This window comes from Agelaius phoeniceus, chromosome 9 (genome assembly GCF_051311805.1).
Source record: "Agelaius phoeniceus isolate bAgePho1 chromosome 9, bAgePho1.hap1, whole genome shotgun sequence".
NCBI classification, from domain to species: Eukaryota; Metazoa; Chordata; class Aves; order Passeriformes; family Icteridae; genus Agelaius; species Agelaius phoeniceus.
In genome coordinates, this window is record NC_135273.1 from 28757460 (window position 1) to 28778215 (window position 20756).

Sequence of the window (20756 nt, forward strand, 5' to 3'; positions counted from 1 at the left end):
TTTAAGCGCTTATCTGAGTGGTTTCTGAATTTTTGTGTAGCATTCTGTTCTACAGCATCTTTGTCTAATGCTTCAAAGGGGAGAGGAAGAGACTCTTTTGAAAGCAATTTGCAATCCTCCTACTCTGGAACTACATTGCATTTTTAAAAACTATTATATTTTTACTTAACTAACACACATAATTTGCCAGTCAGGATTCTTCAAGCTCTCACAACACAAGAGTTCACAGACCATCCAAGAGTTTTGTTTTAGACAGGATTTTTTTTTCCTTTCCTTTTTTTTTTCCCCCAGAATGACACCAAATACAACGTTTATAGAAAAAATGTCTCTTCTTATGAACAATCACATCTACATGGTTTAGTACTTTGGTAAGAGCAACTCACTCATTCCAGGCTCAGTCAGATAGCTGTAGCGCTTACGTAAAGCAAGGGAGACGAAGTTCTGGCGCCGGTCAGCCTTCTCCATCTGCAACAAAACACAGCAGGATTTAGGGCTGGGGAACCACTGCCTCCATCTGACCAGACCAGTCCTCAAACCTCAGCAGGATGGGCCGCTTTTCGTGGCACACAACCCCAGAGGGGAGAATGGGTGCTTCCATTCAGCTTCAGGATGGCATGCTGAAGCCAAATTTGGGCGAGCAGGCAGGGAGGGGGCAGAGGCAGCCTCTGTTCCTGGGTGCCGTGAGATGAGTGCCAGGCACTGCCGAGCAGGGAGCGTGGCTGCACAGAAACCTGCTGTGAGTGACCACCCTTCTGGAGCAAGCAGGGAGGGACTGCAACCCTACAGTGAGCCCTCAGGTTCATTCCTCTGCTCGTGAGGTAGAAGAGCTGAGATAGCAGAAGCAGCTCATTATCCTGCTTTAAAGTACCTCCATACTGTCTTACTGCATTATCACTTAATGAACTGCTTCACACTACTAGAAATGGTGTGATTTTGTTCATTCTCTGTAAAATAAACCACCTCTGGCTAGAAACAGGAGGTCAACACAAAAGACTACAGGTACAGACAAAACATTCATAAGAGTGAGTGACCGATTGAGTATTCCCCCCAGACTAGCTTGTCCCAAAAGCACACACACCACAATGTACAACTGGGCTTTAAAGTGAATACATTAAGGACAAAAAAAGGCATGGGAGGGGATTTTTTAATATGCACAAAATGCAAAGATGTGGATTAGAAAGCAGACTACTCTTGTTAACTAATAAATTGCCTCATAAGTTGCTGAGTTCAGTGGGATAGCTGCTAGTGTGGTGTCTTTAATATTAACAGTCCTTCAGAGATAAACTCAATTGAATATGTGGCTAAAAATAAACTTTGTTTAGAAAGAGAACTCTTATTATAGCTATATAATAGCTCATTGGAAACAAATTCTATGGAAGTAAAGTGATGTTTTTGCTATTATTATTTTTTAACATGTAAGGAATGCTTTGGGTTGCATTGTTTGGGGTTTTTTTTAGCTACTCTAACCAGCAGGTGACAATTGCTATTTACTTGCCACCAGGAACAGAAAAAAACATTGCTGCTAGGTAAATTGGAAACACCTATGTAGTTTCCTTTACAAGATGATCTCATCTCTACCTACCTCTAATGAGTAAAACCCACTCAGTTTTCTGACAATCTAATGTTGCAGTTTCCATGAAACAGTGGGGTTTTAAGCTGCAAATATCTGAGGTTCATTTGAAAATAGATTAGAACACAATATTTAGAAATTGTTCTTGGCTGGTTTGCTTTTTTTGAAAGAATCCAGTTTATTTACAGAGGTGAGATATTAAAGGCCACTATTGTGGCGTCAGCAGTACCTTTTTCCTTCTCAGAAATACAAGTTACCATAGCAATGTCAGTATTACTTCAAGAGGTAAAATATTATCCATTAAACTCCTCTTGATTTTCCCAAAATTTGACTACTTCTGACAGTCATAAATAGATCCTTTTCCAAAAGAAAATTAGTTAAATTTTAGACTTCTTTTATTCAATGCTTGGTTTAATTTCATAACTTATAATCATGGGGTTTTCCACATTTGTGTAGCTCGACTGTTTTACAACAGCTTATCAGAAGCTGAGGATGTGGTTACTTTTCTGTAGGTATCATTTCAACGCCACCATTAAAAATAGTTGTTTGTTTTTTTCTATAACATACTACTTTTCTTCACTAAATCTGAAGGAAATAAAAACAGAAGACAGTGTGTATATTACCTCATCATCTTGATCTGACTCTGTTTCCTTTTGGTCCCAAGATGCATTGCAGAGACAAGGAATATTATAATGGACAGCAGGGAAAAGAATATCAGGATATGAAAAGGACCAAATTGGGAGCACAAAATGCAAGCTGATTTATAAGGCAAAGCAAATCCAAAATGTCAACACAAAAGAAAAGAAAAAAAAATCTTACATCCAATGCAAATAAACACGTGACATTACTGAAAGCATAAACCTATGACTTGCAGGCTGAAGCATGAGCTGTAAACAGAATTGTAAAAATTATAGGAACTTGACACCACAGTAACAAGAGACTTTTAAAGCGTTCTACATACAAGAAACCAATAAAACATACATTTTCAAAGCCTTTATCATATTCCAAAGCATTCTCATTACTGACAGTTCACAAGGTTTCTTTAAGACTAGCAGGAAATAAAAGAAAAAAAAAAAAAAGAGAGAAAAACTAAAGGAACAAAAACAAGTCCAACCCAGCCCTAAGAAAAATGTTTACTTTTCCAAACAAATACCTTTTTGTGTGCTGGCAGAGTGATATTCAAGTTGCAAACAGCTGTTTGTGGCAGTCCTTTTGTAGTCTTTGGTTCTTTCAAAAATGATAATCGACCACAGGGTTCCTGGCTGGTGTCTCTTACCTAAAAAAGAAATTTTGCTTCAGCATAGTAATATGTAGTAATTGAGGCATTAGTAAGATGTACTAATAGTAATATAGTAGTAATAGTAATATGTAGTAATTCAGAGTCCTCAAGGAGGTTTCTGGAACAGTTCTCAGAATTTCTTTCTACAAGGAGCTTTCTAGTGTGTACAAACTAGTAATACCAAGCTGGAGCTCAGCCTGAGGTGCTGAAGGAGAACATGTGTTACTGTGAAAGAGTTTTAGGTCAGCCTGAAGCTCCCTGATGCAAGACAAGGTGCTGAGTGAGCCCAACCTGAGAGTTTCGTACTGGGGTGTTACTGACAGGCACTGTCTGCCCACTGCATTTTATTCTGCCACCTTTTGCTCTTGTGTTTACCAAAATGCTTAACAACCTCTCCAACAGGGCAGCTGTGACAAGGCTAAGGAAAGTGAGCACCACTCCTGGCCATTTAGAGATGAGCAGTTTGCACACACCTTCTGAAGGCTGCTCTGCAGTACAGGATGTTATCGAATGCATCTCCTTTGCTTAATCCCTCAGAAATTGTGACCTACTGGTAAATATGTGAGGGTTCCAATTTGAGATATGGTTTTAGTAAAAGGCTGCCAATCTGTATCATGGGTATTCTGTTCCCAGATGTGCCAGCAGTTCTGCTGTGGCTTCAAGCAAAGCACCCTCTCCATGTTATTCACATATTAAAGAACTACACTTACATCCCAGGGGCAAGGTAGTCCTGTAGGGCTGAAAAAGGGAAGTGGGACTGTGGGAAGGGAGGAAAGCAACAGGATCATTTATTTAGTTTTTCTTTTACCTTGATAGAGAATGGCAGTCTATTTTCTTTGAAAGCATAAAAATTAAAAACAAGTTGCTGTCCTCCTTTAGTCAAAGGGGCCAGATTTCCATAGCAATCAACATAAATAGGTTTTCCTTCAAGAACCTATCAAAGCAAGAAATAAAAGTCAATAAAACCTCTTTTAATAGTAGATTCATGCATATAAACATCACGATTTCCCCCAACATCATTCCTGAGTTTAACACAAGTCCCCACTTGGTTACATTCAACAACAAATTAGAATATCACTGTGCATTATGGCAAGGTATTATGAGTACAGGCAGTTTGGAAAACCACAAGCCACCTGACTGGCTTTTCTAAAGTAAGAGTGTGTAATTTTCTTAGAGAAATATTAAGTTAGTGACTGTGATTTCACCACAAGCCAGTCCTACTCATGCCTGTGTGCCTGCAGGGCCAATGAGAAGGAATTCCCTCTGTCTGCAAAGCCCAGCCAGGGCTACTTGACAGCAGTGAGGGCAAACCCCACTGCACACTGCTCTGGGGCACCCACAAGTCCTCATGCTCCTCCAGTCTCATCCTGTTCTGTTCTTCCTTTGAGAAGTTTCATGCCACAGCCTTGCTGTGAACCTTTATTTAACAGGGCTTGTGTGGCTTTTGCAGGAGCTGCTGCTGCTGCTTGGAAAACACACTGCCCACCTACAAGGAGGAAGCCAGCTGCAAGGAATGTACCTCAATGTCTTTGCTCCTGGCAACTTCCTCAAAGTTCTCTTGTTGCTCCAGAGTTTTGTCCACTTTGTCATCAGTCATGCAGAAGCAGCGCAAATTGGATTCCACGGGGTCATTCATTTTGGCAAATATCACAAACTTTGCCATGTAAGGAACACATATTAATTCTCTGTAAAGCTGTGTTGCCAGCCCAACAGTCTCTAGTACTTGGTGGCAGTCTGCGAGCCAAAATCTGAGTGGGGAAAAGCAAACCATTAAATCAACTTTTCATTATGCTCCAACAATTGCTTAAGCCTAAAGAGAAACTGTATCCTGTATCCTTGGTCATTTTGCACATGTACTGTCCTTGCAAAATTGCCAGAGCTGTAATTCTTCTTCTACTCTCAGCACAGGTTTAACCATCCAGAAATGGGAATACCTGGCAATGAAATGCTGACATACTTATCTAACCTTTTTCACACTGGTGTCTCATAAAACTATCTATCTGAAGGCTCATTTGAAGTCAAAATGAGGAAATTGAATTTCATGTGACCTTCTTTAATTTCCTGTAATGTGCTGATGCTTCACTTTACATTTGATTTTCTAAAACAAACACCTTTATAACACACACAGCAAATCACATCTATTCAGGCTGAACCAAATATGCCCATTGTAAGTCTCTGGTGAAGTCTCCAGAGACAGGTAGGAGTTCCTTATTGCTAGTTTCTCACCTTATGATTAAGAATTTGAAGACAAGTATGATACAAATTATAAATAATTTATACTTTGTATCAGTCTTTCCCACAATATTTCAGCCCTTATCTATTTGGTTTTCCAGCAATTCTCTCTCTTTTCATAAAGGTTTTTATAGTTGCAATGTCATTTACTGATTGATAAACTCTCTACCTTCTATGCCATGAATTTTCTTCACTAGGATTTGTACAGATCCTGGTAAATGCCTCCATTTAGCATGTAAATCCATGAAGTCCATCAAGCTTAATTTCAACATAATTTTTTACAAAATATATTTTTGTGAGAGCAATTAAATATATTTTTCAACTAAAAAATCCCACAGCCAGAAATTAAGCATTTTTAAATTTTTAAACAAACACATTTTTATGAATCCTCCCCTTTCTTTTTTTTTAACAGGATGAACATTTTGAGCCTTCTCTCTCTGCTGCCATTTACAGAAAATGCCAAAGCCCTGTGTGGCATGGCAGCCTTCAGAGGAAGAGGCTGTGTGTCTGCCAGGAGCCCCTGTTGCAGCCAGGCCAGAGCTTTGCGTGTGTGGGACGCTGATGGGCAGTGACACAGCAGCATCTGGGCCATCCCCGCTTCGCCAGCCTCCTGAGAGGCTTCCAGAAGGCCAGAATACAACCCTCCAGCCAGGTGCTGGCCAAGGGAAGGCACACCTGAGGTGCAGCTGACAGGGTCTGCTCCCATACCTGGCAGAAACATTGGTGGTGAAGGAGACGCAGTCGTTGGAAAACGTCAGCGGCGTGGTGCCCGTGATATCCTCCCACTGCGCGGGCGAAGTGCCTCCTGTGCAAACACACACCAGGCAGGTTTCCTCTCAAACACTAGGCACACACAGACTGCATAAAGAACATCTCTATCTCCACACACTGAAAGAGAGCCTAGACATCAATGTTCTCCAACAGCTCAGCTCCACGTTAATCATGGAGCATCAACAATGCTACACGGCATCACACGTTGAACAACAAAAAACAAAGATGTAAGCAAAGAACATACCTACAAGTCAACAGCAACCCCCCCCCTTGATATCAGCTAGGACAGAATTGCTTCTGCAAGCTACTTTTACTGAAAAGCACGTTTAACAACCAAGACTGAAATTTAACATGCATTGGGAGAGTACTTTTACAATGGGACCAGATACAAAGCTCAGGGAACCAGTGGGAGCCTTGGAAATAACCTCAGCTGGCTTTGCTCAGGAGAACTGACCTGAGCCCCAGTGGCCCAGCACACAAGGTCCCCTTACTGGAATGCAGGAGTTCTGAGAGTGAGCACAGAGCTGCTGCCACAGCAACCTTGGCAGAGAGCAGGGCATTCTCTAACCTGTAATGCTACATAGGAGTCGAAGGCTGGGAGTCGTGTCTCCTTTGTACCCGTTGGTTACTCCTTCTCCTGATGGAGGTGGCACAGGAATTGTCATGGTTATTGGCTTATGGAATTTTCTTCTTCTTGGCTCCACAGTGACAATGGGACTGAATGTTGCTTTGTTTCCAAGGATTTTTTTGACAATCTCTTCTGGAACTGGTTGAGCCTGTCAACATGGGGAACATACTTAAACTAGAGCTACAAACTGTTTATAGACTTGCAGAATTATTTGCTAAATGATAATTCTATTTTCTTTATATTTTCTGTAGAATTTTCTTTTACCCCAGGAAACTTTCTCAAGGGTGATTATTAGTGAAATTCATGTTTAGTTTTTATTCAACAACTTACTCCTGATTTCCTAAATGCTATATGGTAGAGCTACACTATAAATCTCAGAAGGTTCCCTGCAGTATTTGCTGAGAGTTTTTCAGAGCCTGTTTGGTTTTGCTCTTAATTTACAGTGATTAATAACATTACATACAATTTCAAAATGCAAAACCAGGCCTATTTTGCACTTGAGAAGTGAGGACTAGACACTGTCTCCTGGAGGTGATAGACACTTACATCTCTGCCAAACACAGATTCATGCTCTTGAGGAACACTGCACTCCCAACTGACCTCTGTACTCAGTGCTTCCTCTGATTATTAGAAAGAAATACTTGTTTGGGTCAAATCACAAAGAATGCATGAAGTTACAAAAGACTTATAGGTAAATTTCACATTTTCTACAGTCAAAAGTGACAGACATGGCAATGGGAGTTTTCATCCATTTGCCTTTTTATTTTAATTTTTTTAAACTTTTATGTCTGTTTCAATCAGGGTGACCCATGACTTGCTATAATTCAAATTGCAGAGTGCACTGATATGCAGAGAACATGCAGTTACACTGCAGCCTCAGCAGTCACAACACTGCATACAGAGCTGTCATACTCCCCTCACACTGGAGAGCTCTGGCAAGGCAACTGCATAACCAAAACAGCACAACTTCCATTTTCTCAAGATTAACCATCTGGAGATGTGAAATATCTTTAACAGAAATGTTTCAGCGTGAATTTCAAGCACTGCAATCCAAACCAGCATCTCTTTTTCATGAACCCATCAGACTTTTCATACTATAAGGGAATTTTAAATGATAACGAACTGAACTCAAAGATGCCTCCTATTCCTACGGAACATTTCTCCACTTTCTGTGCAGTTAGTTTAAGTAGAATTTAAGCTATATGCTCTTCCCAGATTTCACCCTTAGAAATGCCAGTGGTGAATATCCTAAGACACAGCAGATGTACATGGGAGGTTTTTAATTCAAACCAGCATCTCTTTTTCATGAACCCATCAGACTTGTCATACTCTTAAGGGAATTTTAAGCGATAACTAACTGAACTCAAAGATGCCTCCTATTCCTACAGAATATTTCTCCACTTGCTGTGCAGTTAACGTAGAATTTAATCTATATGCTCTTCCCAGATTTCACCCCTAGAAATGCCACTGGTGTCCTAAGACACAGCAGATGTACACAGCAGATGGGAGGTTTTTGACCCAGTAACAGCTGGCAAACAGCTGCATGCAATCCCTACCAAACACATTCCCATGGCAGAGGGCAGCCCAGTGACCCTGTTCACAAGCTGCTGCTTTGCCACAGCAGACAGGGACTGCACAGGGGCTATAGAGTTGCTGGGACTGTGATGGCTCCAGGTCTTTGCTTCCCTCTCTCCATTCCTGGGATGCTAAGCAATGACCATGGAGGTGATCCAAGGGCAGCTGGGCTTGTGCCACAGGGAGGAGGACTGTGCACCACCCATGCCTCAGGGACCCTGAGCGTGCCCAGGCAGATTTGTGCCAACTCAGAGCTCAGGTGTGAAGAAGCCCCACTGCTGAGGAGCAGTGTAAGCTCCTGGAAGCTCCGTGGTTTCCATTCTCGTGCACCCAGCCAGGTGCACTGAGAGAAGCCGCACTAAAGCAGCCTTACCTGGAGCCCCACGCGGATCCTCTTGGTCAGAGCCCCCTCGGGGAAGGCGGCCTGCACCCGTGGCACCGTGGTGCTGCTCAGCACGCCGCCCTCGGGCCCGATCTGGTTGCTCTCCTGCTTGATGCGGGAAACCACGGCGAAGTACTGGGGGAAGTCCTTGGTGACGATCCTGCAGATCCGCTTCTTCTCCAGCTCCTCCGCGCTGTCCAGCTCTGTGGGCACAGACACGTAAATCGTTCAGGCATCCCCAGGTCCATCCCACACACACCTGGGCCTTTGAATAAGCCATAAAATGCCCAAGAAGGTTGGGAGGTTTATTATTGTTTATTTACTACAGCAGTAAAAAAAAAGTCATGCAGCGCTATCAGTTGTCAAGCTTTGTTTTTTCTGTGAACTTTTGTATAAATCTTGACAATGAGGGCCAACTGCAATAGGCAAAAACACTTGCTAGGACACCTAAATAGTCAGGTATAGAATCCTTTGAATCCCTCAGGGAAATCCCTAGGTGTGACAGTCTCAGCAGCTGCCACAGAATGACAGGTTTGTCACACGGCATAGAAGTCCAAGGAGGGCTGAAGGAGATAGTCAAGCTTCTTCCCTCTCTTGTTTCTATCTGATCTTTCGGAGCGTAGCTCCATATTATTCCCAGCCTCTTTCTCCATATAGTTCTGACATAAAGCAAACCACTGGAGATCACAGTCAGTCCATGACCTATCTCCCTTCATGCCAGGTGTGCAATCCAGAGCTTGGCCACCTGAGGCACTTGAGACAGTTATTGCCCAGACTGGCATCCAAAAAATCCCAACCAGACACCGAGCTCTCCATGAAACTGTGGAAGCAACAGAGCTGTCTCCCAGCACCAGCAGTGAACCAAGAGGGAGCTTCCCTTCCCCATCAGGATTCCAGCCATTTGGTTATCTGTCCCAAAATAAATCAGTGTGCCCCTCAGTTCCTAGAGAACCTTAGATATCCTCACATACAACTGAAACAGAGTCAGGTTATCAACCATTAGTGCCCTCAGCCACAATACCAGTTTGTAGGGTCACCAGGGCTCAGAAAGCTGCGTAGAGTACCTATCCCTGTTAATTAGTTAAGCACATGACATAGTTTTCCCCATATATGCACTGGGGAAAACTCTGATACAACAAAAATTTGACTTTTGCACCTGTATGTGTATGCATGTATATATACATATATCTATTTGCATTGGTGCCCAAAATGCATTGGTGAAATCCCTGCAATATAAACACCATATACAAATGGAGATAATTATATAACTGTCATGCATTTCTCCTTGTAACTTCTAGCACCTGGCCTTTTTATCTATTCTAATTGGATTTCATTGCAGCACTCCACAAATTTCAGCACTTATTTTCCTCATGAAAAAGTGAATTTCTAAATAAAGTTTGTTCCTCAAAAGATGACGTTTTTATCAGATTCAGCAAGAGAAAGCAGGAAGATCAGAAATAATACTAAGACAAAAGACACTTGTAAAATACTTTTTGTGACTGAGACATTTTCCTCCTCTAAACATGTAAGCTCAATTACAATTCCAAAAGAATTAGAATGCAAATTTGGTAAAATGTCAGTTTTCCATTTTAAAACATTCAGCAGATAGTTTGGATTAATCTCACAGTGTTGCTGTGGATCATATGTACCTACCAGAAGTGGATAATTTCTTATCATAATGTCAGCTTCCATTTACTTTGACTCAGAGATTGATATCTGGAGCCCTCTAATGAATTAGTCACTCTGCCTGCAGCCTCTGGAAGCAACGGCTTGTGCAGGAGACAAACTGGATTCCTAAACTCCCAGGCAGGTATCATCTTGACTGGTAAATCCTCATCATCTCCTGTTTGTTGCTAGAGAAAAAACCCACTGTAAAATGCTCACAGAGGTGAAGGATAATTAAAATTCTCCTGAAGTGGAAAAATAGTGATTTGTACAAGAACATTTCAAAGTCCTTTGAGCCTGGCAGGCACTCTCCTTCAGAGGAGGAAGACAGGAAGATAAGAGTGGCAGAGAAACAGTCAGGCATGGAGAGGAGTTGGACAACATATAGGGAGTTTATGTTTGGATAATACATATGTAAGCTCCTATATGAAGTTGCCCTCTAACAGGGAAAAGAAAAAAAAAAGATGATAAGCAATCAAACCATGTCTCTCACTGCCCTGAGAAATGCAGTGTTAGCATGACAGAATTAATGAAACAGGAAAACTAGTCCTGGGAGAGGTCACGTTTCCCAACACACCTCATGCATTTTACAGAGGAAGATATCATCATTACTATTTCCCTCAGCTGCTGACACTTCATTCCTGGGCAGAGTGTTTCAATGATAAACCTTGAAGCATTTTTTGGTTAGATGGTTGGGTTTTGCAGGGAAGGGGGTTTTAGCCACAGAGCAGTATGCTGTGCACCCCATCATGGAGATAGGGATAGCAAAGCATGGAGAGGCAAAGCAGAAAGGTCAGTGGCAGAACTGGGAAGCATCTCCCAATGCCACTGCCTGCCAGGCCTGTGCTAACAGCCCAAGAACTCTTACAGCCACTCAGCTGTAGTGAGTCAAGAGAAAGGTGTTGTGAATATAATGTGTGCAGAAGTCTTCTCCTGCCACCCATGTGTGTGGTACACTTATCCTGCAATGGTTTGGTGCCTGATCTTCCACAGGGGTGATGGAGGAGAGAGGAGATGGACAGAGGGGAAGGAGGCAGGGAAAGAACATCACAGAGTGTGGTGCACACTGCCACATGAACATGAAGGCTCCAGGACTGGAGAAGAGAAACCCAGACATGTCCTCCAAGGTCAAGAGGGACCTCACACAGGCTGTCTCAGGTCAAGGAAAGCAATCACACCAGTTCTCTCTGGTGAGAGGCATTTGTGGATCAAGTTCATCCACATCTAATACCTTTCTTTTTTTACTTTCAGATAAGGTAACTCAGAGCAAGAATCTTCTGACTCAAAATAGAACAAGACAAGTCACAGAACACCTGGAAATTTCATGAGCTTCAAGGTGTCTTTGTGTGGATCTGGTTTTCCTTGCCAGGGCCTCAAAAGAATTTTGCTAGCACTGAAAAAGCAAATCTCACCTGACTGAACAGCTCTGAGTTGTGCAACCCTGCCTCAGTCCTGGCTGGAGCAGAGCTGACCCTGTCAGAGCCCAGGCTGCAGGGTGGGGTGAGCACAGGGTCCCAGATCTCCCCACACAGAGCTGTGCCCATTCAGGAATCGCTGCACTCAAAGCACAGCATGCAGGAGGCAGCTTCCACATGGAGAAAAATCCAGGAGGGGGATGGAGGCAGGGAGAGCACATGGCAAGGAGCAAGGAGCAGCTGAGGGCAGGAAGGTGCTGATAGCCAGACCCACCCTCCCAGCCTCAGTGTTTCACACACACAACCAGACACTCCCAGTGCCACAAGGATGTTTCACCCTCAAATAAGGCAATGTCCTTTATGGCTATTTTTGTGTGGTCTTTCATCCTGCTATTCACAGCATACAGTTTAACAGCAATATGTTTAAAAACTTTTCTTGGAAAGGTGGTAAAATCACTGCAGAGTGATTTAGGGTGGTATTTTAAACTTCAAGCATAAACAAGGTCACGCTCTGGTTTGATCTGTCGATTCAGTTATGTAAAAACTCCTGCTTCCCATCTGAAACCACACTGTGCAGCTGCAAGCTTACTGCAGCCACAAGCATTTGCATTTCTTGGCTCACTCCCTAGTTTGCAAATAACTTTTAAAAGATTAGCTACCCCAGTGTGTGTATTTGTGCCCACAATTTGTCTACAGGTACCTCTAAAGGGTGAAGGAATGTTAAAAGCAAACACAAGTTATCTATAAAAGGAGCTTGTCTGAAAACATGATGTATTTACCAATTACAAGGCAGAGAGCTTCTTCCTAAAAAAGTAATAAATTCCAGAAATACATACATTCTATTTGATCAAAGTATAAATAAATTTAATATGGCCAAGAGCTGTGAATTGCTACCCTTGTGCTGGGAGCCACACTCCTCCTACTCCTAAAAATGCCAAGTTCCCTGTATTTGCCAAAGTACAGCACCCTCCTTAAAATAAAACCTATTTAAGCAGAAACCTGACTGCACCAAAAAACCCAGGCTCTTTACATCATGGTTCACTGCTCTCTCATTATAATAACCCCAAAGTCCTGCTGTTATTTGATGGTGCACCAGCCCTGGAGCAGTGCCTCCTGCCCGGGAGCCTCTGGGGTCTAGGACGAGGTTTCCCAGCAGATGGTGCTGCTCCCAGCACAGAGCAGGTTTCTGCTTCATGACTGAGGGATGTCCTTGATCTCATCCCTGCATGCAGAATTATTTTCTAAATGATAATTCTATTTTCTTTATATTTTCTGTAGAATTTTCTTTTACCCCAGGAAACCTTCTCAAGGGTGATTATTAGTGAAATTCATGTTTAGTTTTTATTCAGCAATTTACTCCTGATTTCCTAAAAGCTAAATGGTAGAGCTACACTATAAATCTCAGAAGGTTCCCTGCAGTATTTGCTGAGAGTTTTTCAGAGCATGTTTGGTTTGGTTCTTATAAGGGGGAGAGCAAAGCAGGAACAACCAAACACAGCAGCAAACTGCATCACTAAGACTTGGCCTGTTAAGGAGCTGCAATAAAGGTCTGATTGCCCTCCTGCACTACAGGGTAGGAAAGGACTTGTGATCACAGCAGGTTTGACAGAGAAGCTGCTATTAACAGAAAATGGGCACTCCTGCAGCACCTCCTGGCACCTAGAGATGATTATGCAGATGAGTTTTCTTGCAAAAACACACTAAATTTCTCTAAATGACTATGTGGCTGCTTTTTATTTAAATTAAAGCTTGCTTCTGCCTCCAGAGTTCACACCTGGAATAAAACTTCTTCCAAAGTTATGTCTTCTGAGATGCAAGATACTCCCCCTGAGCCAAGTCTGGCTGTGGTATTTTGTAACAAAACACCAAAAGTTCAGATGAAAAAAAAGCCAACCCACTCAAGTCTACAAATTTGTAATTTTTTGGTCATTGCTTGGAAGACCTTTTACATTGCAAAGGTGTCATTTGACAATGGTGGAATTTGTCAAAACCCTTGCACTATTTTAATGCATGGTGTTTTTCATTTTATTTTGCTTTCCTAGCTAGGGAAGGATTAAGCTAAAACAAACTGAACAAATAATCACTACAGTGAACGTGTCTACAGTATTTTTCTCCTTTTCCTCTCACAAATGATTGCCTGGATTTATAGAAGCCATTCCTGAGGTTTGGCTTTTAAGGTGTCAAATATTTTCACTCTAACAGAATAAGGTCCATCATACTTTGTGTGATTATTTGGCTGCACTTACACCCACCAACCTCAAACAGCTGTTCCCCAGAAGCAAAGAGCCACCTGAAACCCTCAGTAGATCAGAAAATTGTCCTATGGCTCCATATTGTAAAACTTACTATTTTAGGCTCTAAGTACTGAGGGCTTCATGCCCACCTCTCTCAAAGTGTTTTTATTTGTTGAGCTCATCTCTGTAAATTGACAATTTATCCATATGCGAGCTCTTCCATAAGTGTTGCAAGCTGCAGCACTTCTGAACAATATTTCTGTGCCCATATTTCCCATTCCCAAATCAAACTAAGCTCAGATAGAAAAGCTCATGAAGCAAATAAGCAAGCTGCTGATCAGTGCTGACCACCTCACCCCTGTCAAGGCACCACTGCTTCACCCAAATAGCAAATCATCACTTCTGATCCCATGCCAGTGTGCAGAGAAGGAGGGGCAGTTTGTAGAATTTTTCTTTTTCAAAGGCTGCAACTACTGCAATCAATCCTGCAGCAATCATATTCCCCAAGCCATACTATCCTGGACCATGTCCATCTCTTGCCTGTTCCACAGCTTTTAGGTACTCCTCAGTGATGAGGTTTAATTTATTTTTCCAAACCCACTGGCAGAACATCTGCACTTTTTCTGCCCTCCTGTCTGGTTGTTCCTATTACATCTATTTTGAAATAAATAGCTACAATAGATCCTCATGAAACAAGCAGATCTTTGCTGTTGCTTTGTGTTTGTACAAGTATTTTGTAGTTCAAATACTTCAAAGTGAAGCCTTTCCTGTTGCCCCCATTGCCAGAAGATCAGGAAATTGATAAAAAATGCTGTATTTCAGATGACCAGGGAGACCCTCACAGCAGCACAACTCCCACATTGCAGCACAACTCCCACATTCCCAAGGCATGCCTTTTGCTGAGGCTCATCAAACAAGGAGAGGCCAAAATCAAAGGCAGAGCTGCCCCACAGATACTGCAAGAGCTGCCATCCACAGCCTCTTCATTTCCTTCACCTGCTTGTGCTGATGATGAAAGGACCTTCCCGCAGCTTGTACTCACACTATGACTTTCTGGAGGTTATCCAGGGAAAACCCTGTGGATAAATCCTTCCACAAAACCAAAGTTCACACCACGAACTGTTTCATTCACACTCAGATGCAAAGAGCTCAAGCAATGGTTTATCAGCACGAGGATTGAAAAATGCTTGCCAGGAAAAGAAAGCAGTGGTGCCAAGGGATCACTGCAGCCCCACAGCCTGGCTTTGCCCATGATTTGTCTTCAGGGACCATCTGTGACAGCATCTTCTGATGGATTTGTACAGCTGGGTCCCCTCATCTTGAGGGACTCTCGCACCAACAGCAATGCTCAAGCAAAACAAGGGAGCCAGACTTCCCAGATGGGCATCAGGAAGGCAGGCTGTGTACTTGTGGGAGGCAATCTCTAACAAGACCATTTGAAATAAGAATGCTCTAGGGGCCGTGGGAAGGCCCCATAGAGCTGATATTTACACTTCATTGTTGGTTTGCAATGACCTTCCTGTGGCCCTGCCTGAGCAGCACAGACACGTGTGCCTCCAGCTGGGTGTTATTCTCAAATTCATGCTGGAAAGCAACTGTGCAAACTCTGCTTAAGCTTGGCAAGACTTCAGACCAAAATTCACCACTCATTTCAGGATGTCCTCAGGCCACTGCAGAACAGTTTCTCCTTACGCCCTTTCCATCAGTTTAATATGGAACACACACTGTATTCCCTGAAGTCAGACATCTCCTGCACTGTTTTATTTTAGTTTTCTTTAGTCAGCCCATGTTAGCAAGCCTTCACAAAGGCGAGGCTAAAGCTTTGAGAAAATATTTACCTTCATCCATGCCATTAAGTATTTCAGTTAAGTCTTCATGTTTGCTGTCATACTGGTGCTCCTTCCACGTTTCACCGTTCTCACTCCGGAGGACGATCAGCTCTCGTTCCTTGCCTCGCATTGATCCAAAATGTGGGATTTCCACTATGACAGGGCTAGGGAAAAAGGAACCATGTTATTTTTAACCCTACATTTCCTCACTGCCCTCAATTTCCTATGGGTCCTTAAGAAAACTACAGTCATTTTTAATAGTAAACACTCTTACAGTAAAAATGCTTTTAAAATTGCCAAAGCTGCACAATCCTTTATCATTTAAACTATATTAATGGATAAATCAAAAGTACTAATATATAGCTTGTTTTTAGTGCAAATATTTTGAAATATCTGCCTCCACGAAAAAAATAGTGACAACTTTTAGTAAGGAGAGTCCTCCTTGCTCATTTATCCAAGGGTGTAGGTGACCCAACCTGCCTCCAGCACACACAGCACTGCTGACTTTTAACTGGCATTAGCATAGTCAAAGTTTGGATTTGGCTCAGAGAGTTTGAAGGGACAAAGTCAGTTCAGAAGCAGTCTGTCTATCCCAGTGCATGCAACAGCCACTGACTGTAATAGGAACCATGCATTTATGCAGATTTTGAACTTCAAACTAAGTCCCATAGTTTTCAAAGCTCTCCCTGGCTCTCTGTTGATGCAGCTCCTGTGAAATAAAAGAGATTGTTTTTCTTTAGCTCCACTTTCTGGAGCATCACAGCTGCAACCTCTGCTCAGCAAACATCACAGGTCCATCCACAGAATGGACTTCTCTGGGTTGAACAACATCACAACCACATTTATATTAGTTACTGTCAAACATTTTGGGGGGAAGGAAAGGGAATGAGAAGGTGGTTAATAATACACCTATGTCACCAGACAATGTACCTTCAACAGAGGACTGCAAGTGCATTACTGAACAGTTTGTATGAACAACCAACAGAAACCACCATTCACTTCATGTGCCATTCCTCAACAAAACAGACACTGCTGCCAAACACTTCACAGGCAGGATATGCATTTTAAAGTATGCTAAGACAAACCGACTGAAATCACACAGTAAGTGAACATTTATGGATTATGCAGCTTTAAGACATTTAAATAGACAGTATCATCATTTTCCTACAGAGGTTGTAAAGAGTTTAACTGCTTTGTAACAACTTGGTTAAAAGCAGCGTCACATGATGGGAGAAGGGTGCAGCATTTCTGTGGTCCTGCACATCTGCCAGGTGTTGGGTGCATTAACCAATCCATCACCTGAGCATGAAATCATAACAGCCATCATGGGGAAAAAACAAACTAGCTTGAGGCCCAGTTTGCACATTAAATTCCCAGGGAGAAGCGTTAGTATTTTTTTCCCCATGAAAATAATAAAAATAGTTGAATTAATATATATTTTAGATGCTTTTAGGAACCCCAGTCTATTTTTCAAGTCTCAAGTCCTTTAACAAATAAACAGGAATGTAGCTGCTCTCTCCCATTGTGCACATCAAGAAAATACAAAAAATTCAAATACATTGCTTAAGATATTTACTCTCTAGTTCAAAAAGAGCACAAGCTGTAAACTAAGGCTGTAGTACAATCTTTGCAGGCTAATATTTCAGATACTGTCTCTGTAAATATTTAGAAACTACACAATTTTGTGCATGACATTTAACAAGAATACTCAGTGAGAAGGTATTGAACAGGTTTGGAACACCAAACACTCACCAATATTTTGAAAACCTAATGCAATAAATTTCACAATGTGGTTTGAAAACAACAGTCAAAAACATACGGAAACATCCTTACATGTTTAGACTATACACAGCAGTCCCTTTGGGTAGCATACTTGGCTTTGTAAATTTGTTTTAACAAGATGCCTCTTGCAGGTTGCAAAGATTAGTATTTCTCCAATCTTGCTGAATCAATTCATTAACTTGATAACATTTTTTTCTGAATAATCTTTCATAAGTAATGGACTTTGTGCGATCACATTTTACAAATGCTCTTCCCAAAACAGTCTCACTTGAGGCCTGTAAATACCTTCTCTACCACAGGGTTGAACTTAAAGGACTGCCACTGTGTATTAAAATGTATTTAATGCAGTAGAAACACTTCAAATTTAAAAAATTACAAAAGCACAGAAGTTATGAAAGCAGAATGCTGGCAGTGAATTTTACATGCCTATAAGCACAAGGTAGTAGCAGAGCTATATTAAATCAAGCCACTATGATTTTCTTTCAGTGACAGAAATCAACTGAAAGTTTTAGGAAACTTAAAGAAAATAATGGGATTAACAAAAAATTGGAAACAAAATAAAAACTGTAGACATTCTGTATCTTTTCCGTACATATCCTACCCAATAAATTTTGTTCCTTGTGGACCAAGCTGCAGGATTCGGCTAACCATGCTCTCACCCTCATTTAGAGGGGGAGGACTTTTAGGAAGATGCAGTTTACTGAATAACATCCATGCAGCAGGAAGAGAAACGAGAAGGGGAAATTAGGAACAAGCTGTCATTCCCGACAGAACCAGCAGTTTATACCAGGGTGCCACTCACGGTAATGAACAAAATTTATAAATAGGAAAAAAAAGGCCACATCATAGTGGATTGTTTCCCCTGTTTTAAGCTTTAAAAACAGTCAGTTCCTAGCACTGGTACTACTTGTACCACCACTCCACAGCAGGTCACTCCAAGTGGTTTTGCTCCACAGGATGGAGACAGGCAGAGCCCAGCAACTCCAGAGGGAGCTGTGCACACGCTGGGAACAGAGCTCAGTATCTGGGTCCCTGTGGGTGTCTCCAGACAATTCTTTGTGATAGTGCTGTTTCTCTAGGTACTCTACAAGCAAGAGGGTCAAAACCTGCTCTGGGTTTTCAGTGTGTGACTCCTCCTGACCTCCAAGGCAGGGTTGCCTGAGTAGATGGGGGTGGGACCTGGCCTTCCCATGGTTTTCCTTACCTTCACCTCCATCCTGCAGTCACCAAAGAGGCAAAACTCTCCTTAAAATGCAAGGGTTCTTTACAGAAGGAATGGCAGGTTGGCATTTTTTAATGTTTTAAGCTAAGCAGCCTGTGCTATGTGCTCAGATGAGGTAGAGTCAACTTTAGATCCACAGGATAAAGGGAACAAAAGGTGTGACATGAACATCAGCAATTAAACTCACAGAACAACTCACCCTAAGAACTGTGCCCCTGCTGGCCCCATCTCTACAAGCCGACTTGCCAATCCTTCTCCTTCGACCATGGGAGGTGGGCTGGCCAGTTTGTGCCTCTTGACCAGGCGGCAGGTGATGCGCGTGGGCGCCGTGCACTTGCGCGGCGGGATGATGATCCGCATGCCATGGTGCCGGCTGCCCCTCATGGAGCCCCCGCGGGCATCCACCATGAAACTAACCAGGAAACTGCACCAAAATAAAGGAAACGCTTCAGTGAAAGGCCTCTCGAAACAAGCAGAAGATCAGCAAAAAGTCAGCAGACACAGACTTCAAAACATTAGGAAAGTCATCCCGATCCCAGCTAAACTAAAAAGAGCACGAAGATCCTTTTAAAACTTGTACTTGCATGTTAACTACTGGTTATCAAAAGCAGGAATTGCTAAAGCTCTAGCAACGTCATGGTGAAATGACCATGTTCTACTGGGCAATTTGGATTAAAAGTGTACACAAGAAGTGTATTAGTAGTGGTTTGTTAGAATTTTAAAACATCCCTTTGTTGCTGTTAGCTCCATTGTCCACAAATGAGAGCAATTAGCCTCACATGCATAAAGCAACCAGACAGTGCAGAAAAAGGAGAATCAAAAATGTTTATTATTTTAGGAACCTCAGTCTTTAAAACCTTCCCACTGTCTCATTTGCCAATACTCTTGATGGCTGCCAGACCAAGTGCCAGCACCATGAGTGAGAGTCCAGGCTACCAAGGGTTTCCACTGATGGGGAAGGTAAGTGATGACTACCAAGTACATAACTTCCTTTAGGCTGTTGGCTCCCTGGAGGAAATCATGCCGTCACTTCTCTTTGAAGATTAGATTAATTAGCAAAAAAAAGGGACATTAAAGAAAAAACACACTTGCTAGTGTCATATCCAATGCATAATTTTCCATTTTTTCATAAGGGGGTAAGAAATTATATTTGTAAATGATGAGTGATATATTTTTTAATAAAATTATTTCTATTAGCATGGGAATAATTAAAATTAACAATTCATATTAGAATAGCTTCAGGTAGAAGATACAATAACAGGCTGGTAACAAGAGGGATACAAGTTACCAGCTCAGTCTTGAAGCCAGTACAGATTTTGTTTTTTCCTTCTGTATGACAGACACTGACGTAGATGACACATCTGCCATGTGGCTTCACTATTTTCAAGGCTGTTGCCAAAACTTCCAGCTTTTAAGAACTGAACCTTCACATGACTAACAGGTGAATCCATTCAATTTCCTGGCTCCTGACAGCAAAGTGAACTAAGGGTGTCAGCCAGTAATCCAGGGGATTGTGATGGCTCTTGGAAAAAAGCCCCCAAGTGCTCTGAATTATGACTGGGAATTTGTGCAACACAGTCCCATTTGCTCTGAGACCGGCAGGATATCAACAGCAGCAGCTGACAGGCACTGCAAATAAACTGTATTCAGAAGTCTGGCCAACATGGGTGGGAAAAATCTGCACAAAAGCAGGAGAGAAATCAGCATTTGGTATTTAGCGGTCTGCAGGAGAGAAGCAAGTAGGGACACAAGCTAGAAATACTGGAAGTATGGTGGAAATGTTGTCCAGCTAAATTCCAGATCAAGAAGTTGCTACATTGCCTTTCTTCAAATTAAAATTCATCAGTAAAGATGGGGAGGTAAAACTGCTCTCTGAGATTACCCTAGCCCAAATTTACAATTTCTCATGCACCAGACACTTTACAAAACTGAGGCATGATATTTCACAGTAGTTCTCATACAGAAAAACTATCCACATTCTCTCCTAGATAAATGCACTGTACTCTCCAACAAATCCAAATGTTGCCACTAGGGTATCCCAGCTCCTCACAAGAAGAATTGTTTCAGCAGGACAGGATCTTGGCTAACCAAACACTTTCCATAAACATTGGGCCTGTGTCAGAACCAGGATGCTCGATCTTTAAACTATACACTCCATAAGTGATTATAATC

At 42.1% G+C, this 20756-nt stretch overlaps 1 protein-coding gene across 20 annotated transcripts in view; it reads right to left on the reverse strand.

Moving 5' to 3' along the window:
- Positions 1–20756, reverse strand: part of ANK3 (ankyrin 3) — a 287099-nt gene that overhangs the window by 37369 nt on the left and 228974 nt on the right. For 12 of the 20 annotated variants that reach the window (XM_077183367.1, XM_077183364.1, XM_077183370.1 and 9 more), the window contains 10 exons: positions 18784–19008; positions 15590–15744; positions 8429–8640; positions 6421–6628; positions 5790–5886; positions 4369–4597; positions 3658–3783; positions 2724–2846; positions 2194–2220; positions 384–465 (listed from right to left, as the gene is read on the reverse strand). In XM_077183367.1, the coding sequence (XP_077039482.1) occupies positions 384–465; positions 2194–2220; positions 2724–2846; positions 3658–3783; positions 4369–4597; positions 5790–5886; positions 6421–6628; positions 8429–8640; positions 15590–15744; positions 18784–19008 (1484 nt within the window). The remainder of the gene's footprint in view (positions 1–383; positions 466–2193; positions 2221–2723; positions 2847–3657; positions 3784–4368; positions 4598–5789; positions 5887–6420; positions 6629–8428; positions 8641–15589; positions 15745–18783; positions 19009–20756) is intronic. The other 8 variants (XM_077183377.1, XM_077183374.1, XM_077183373.1 and 5 more) reach the window with 3 other exon arrangements.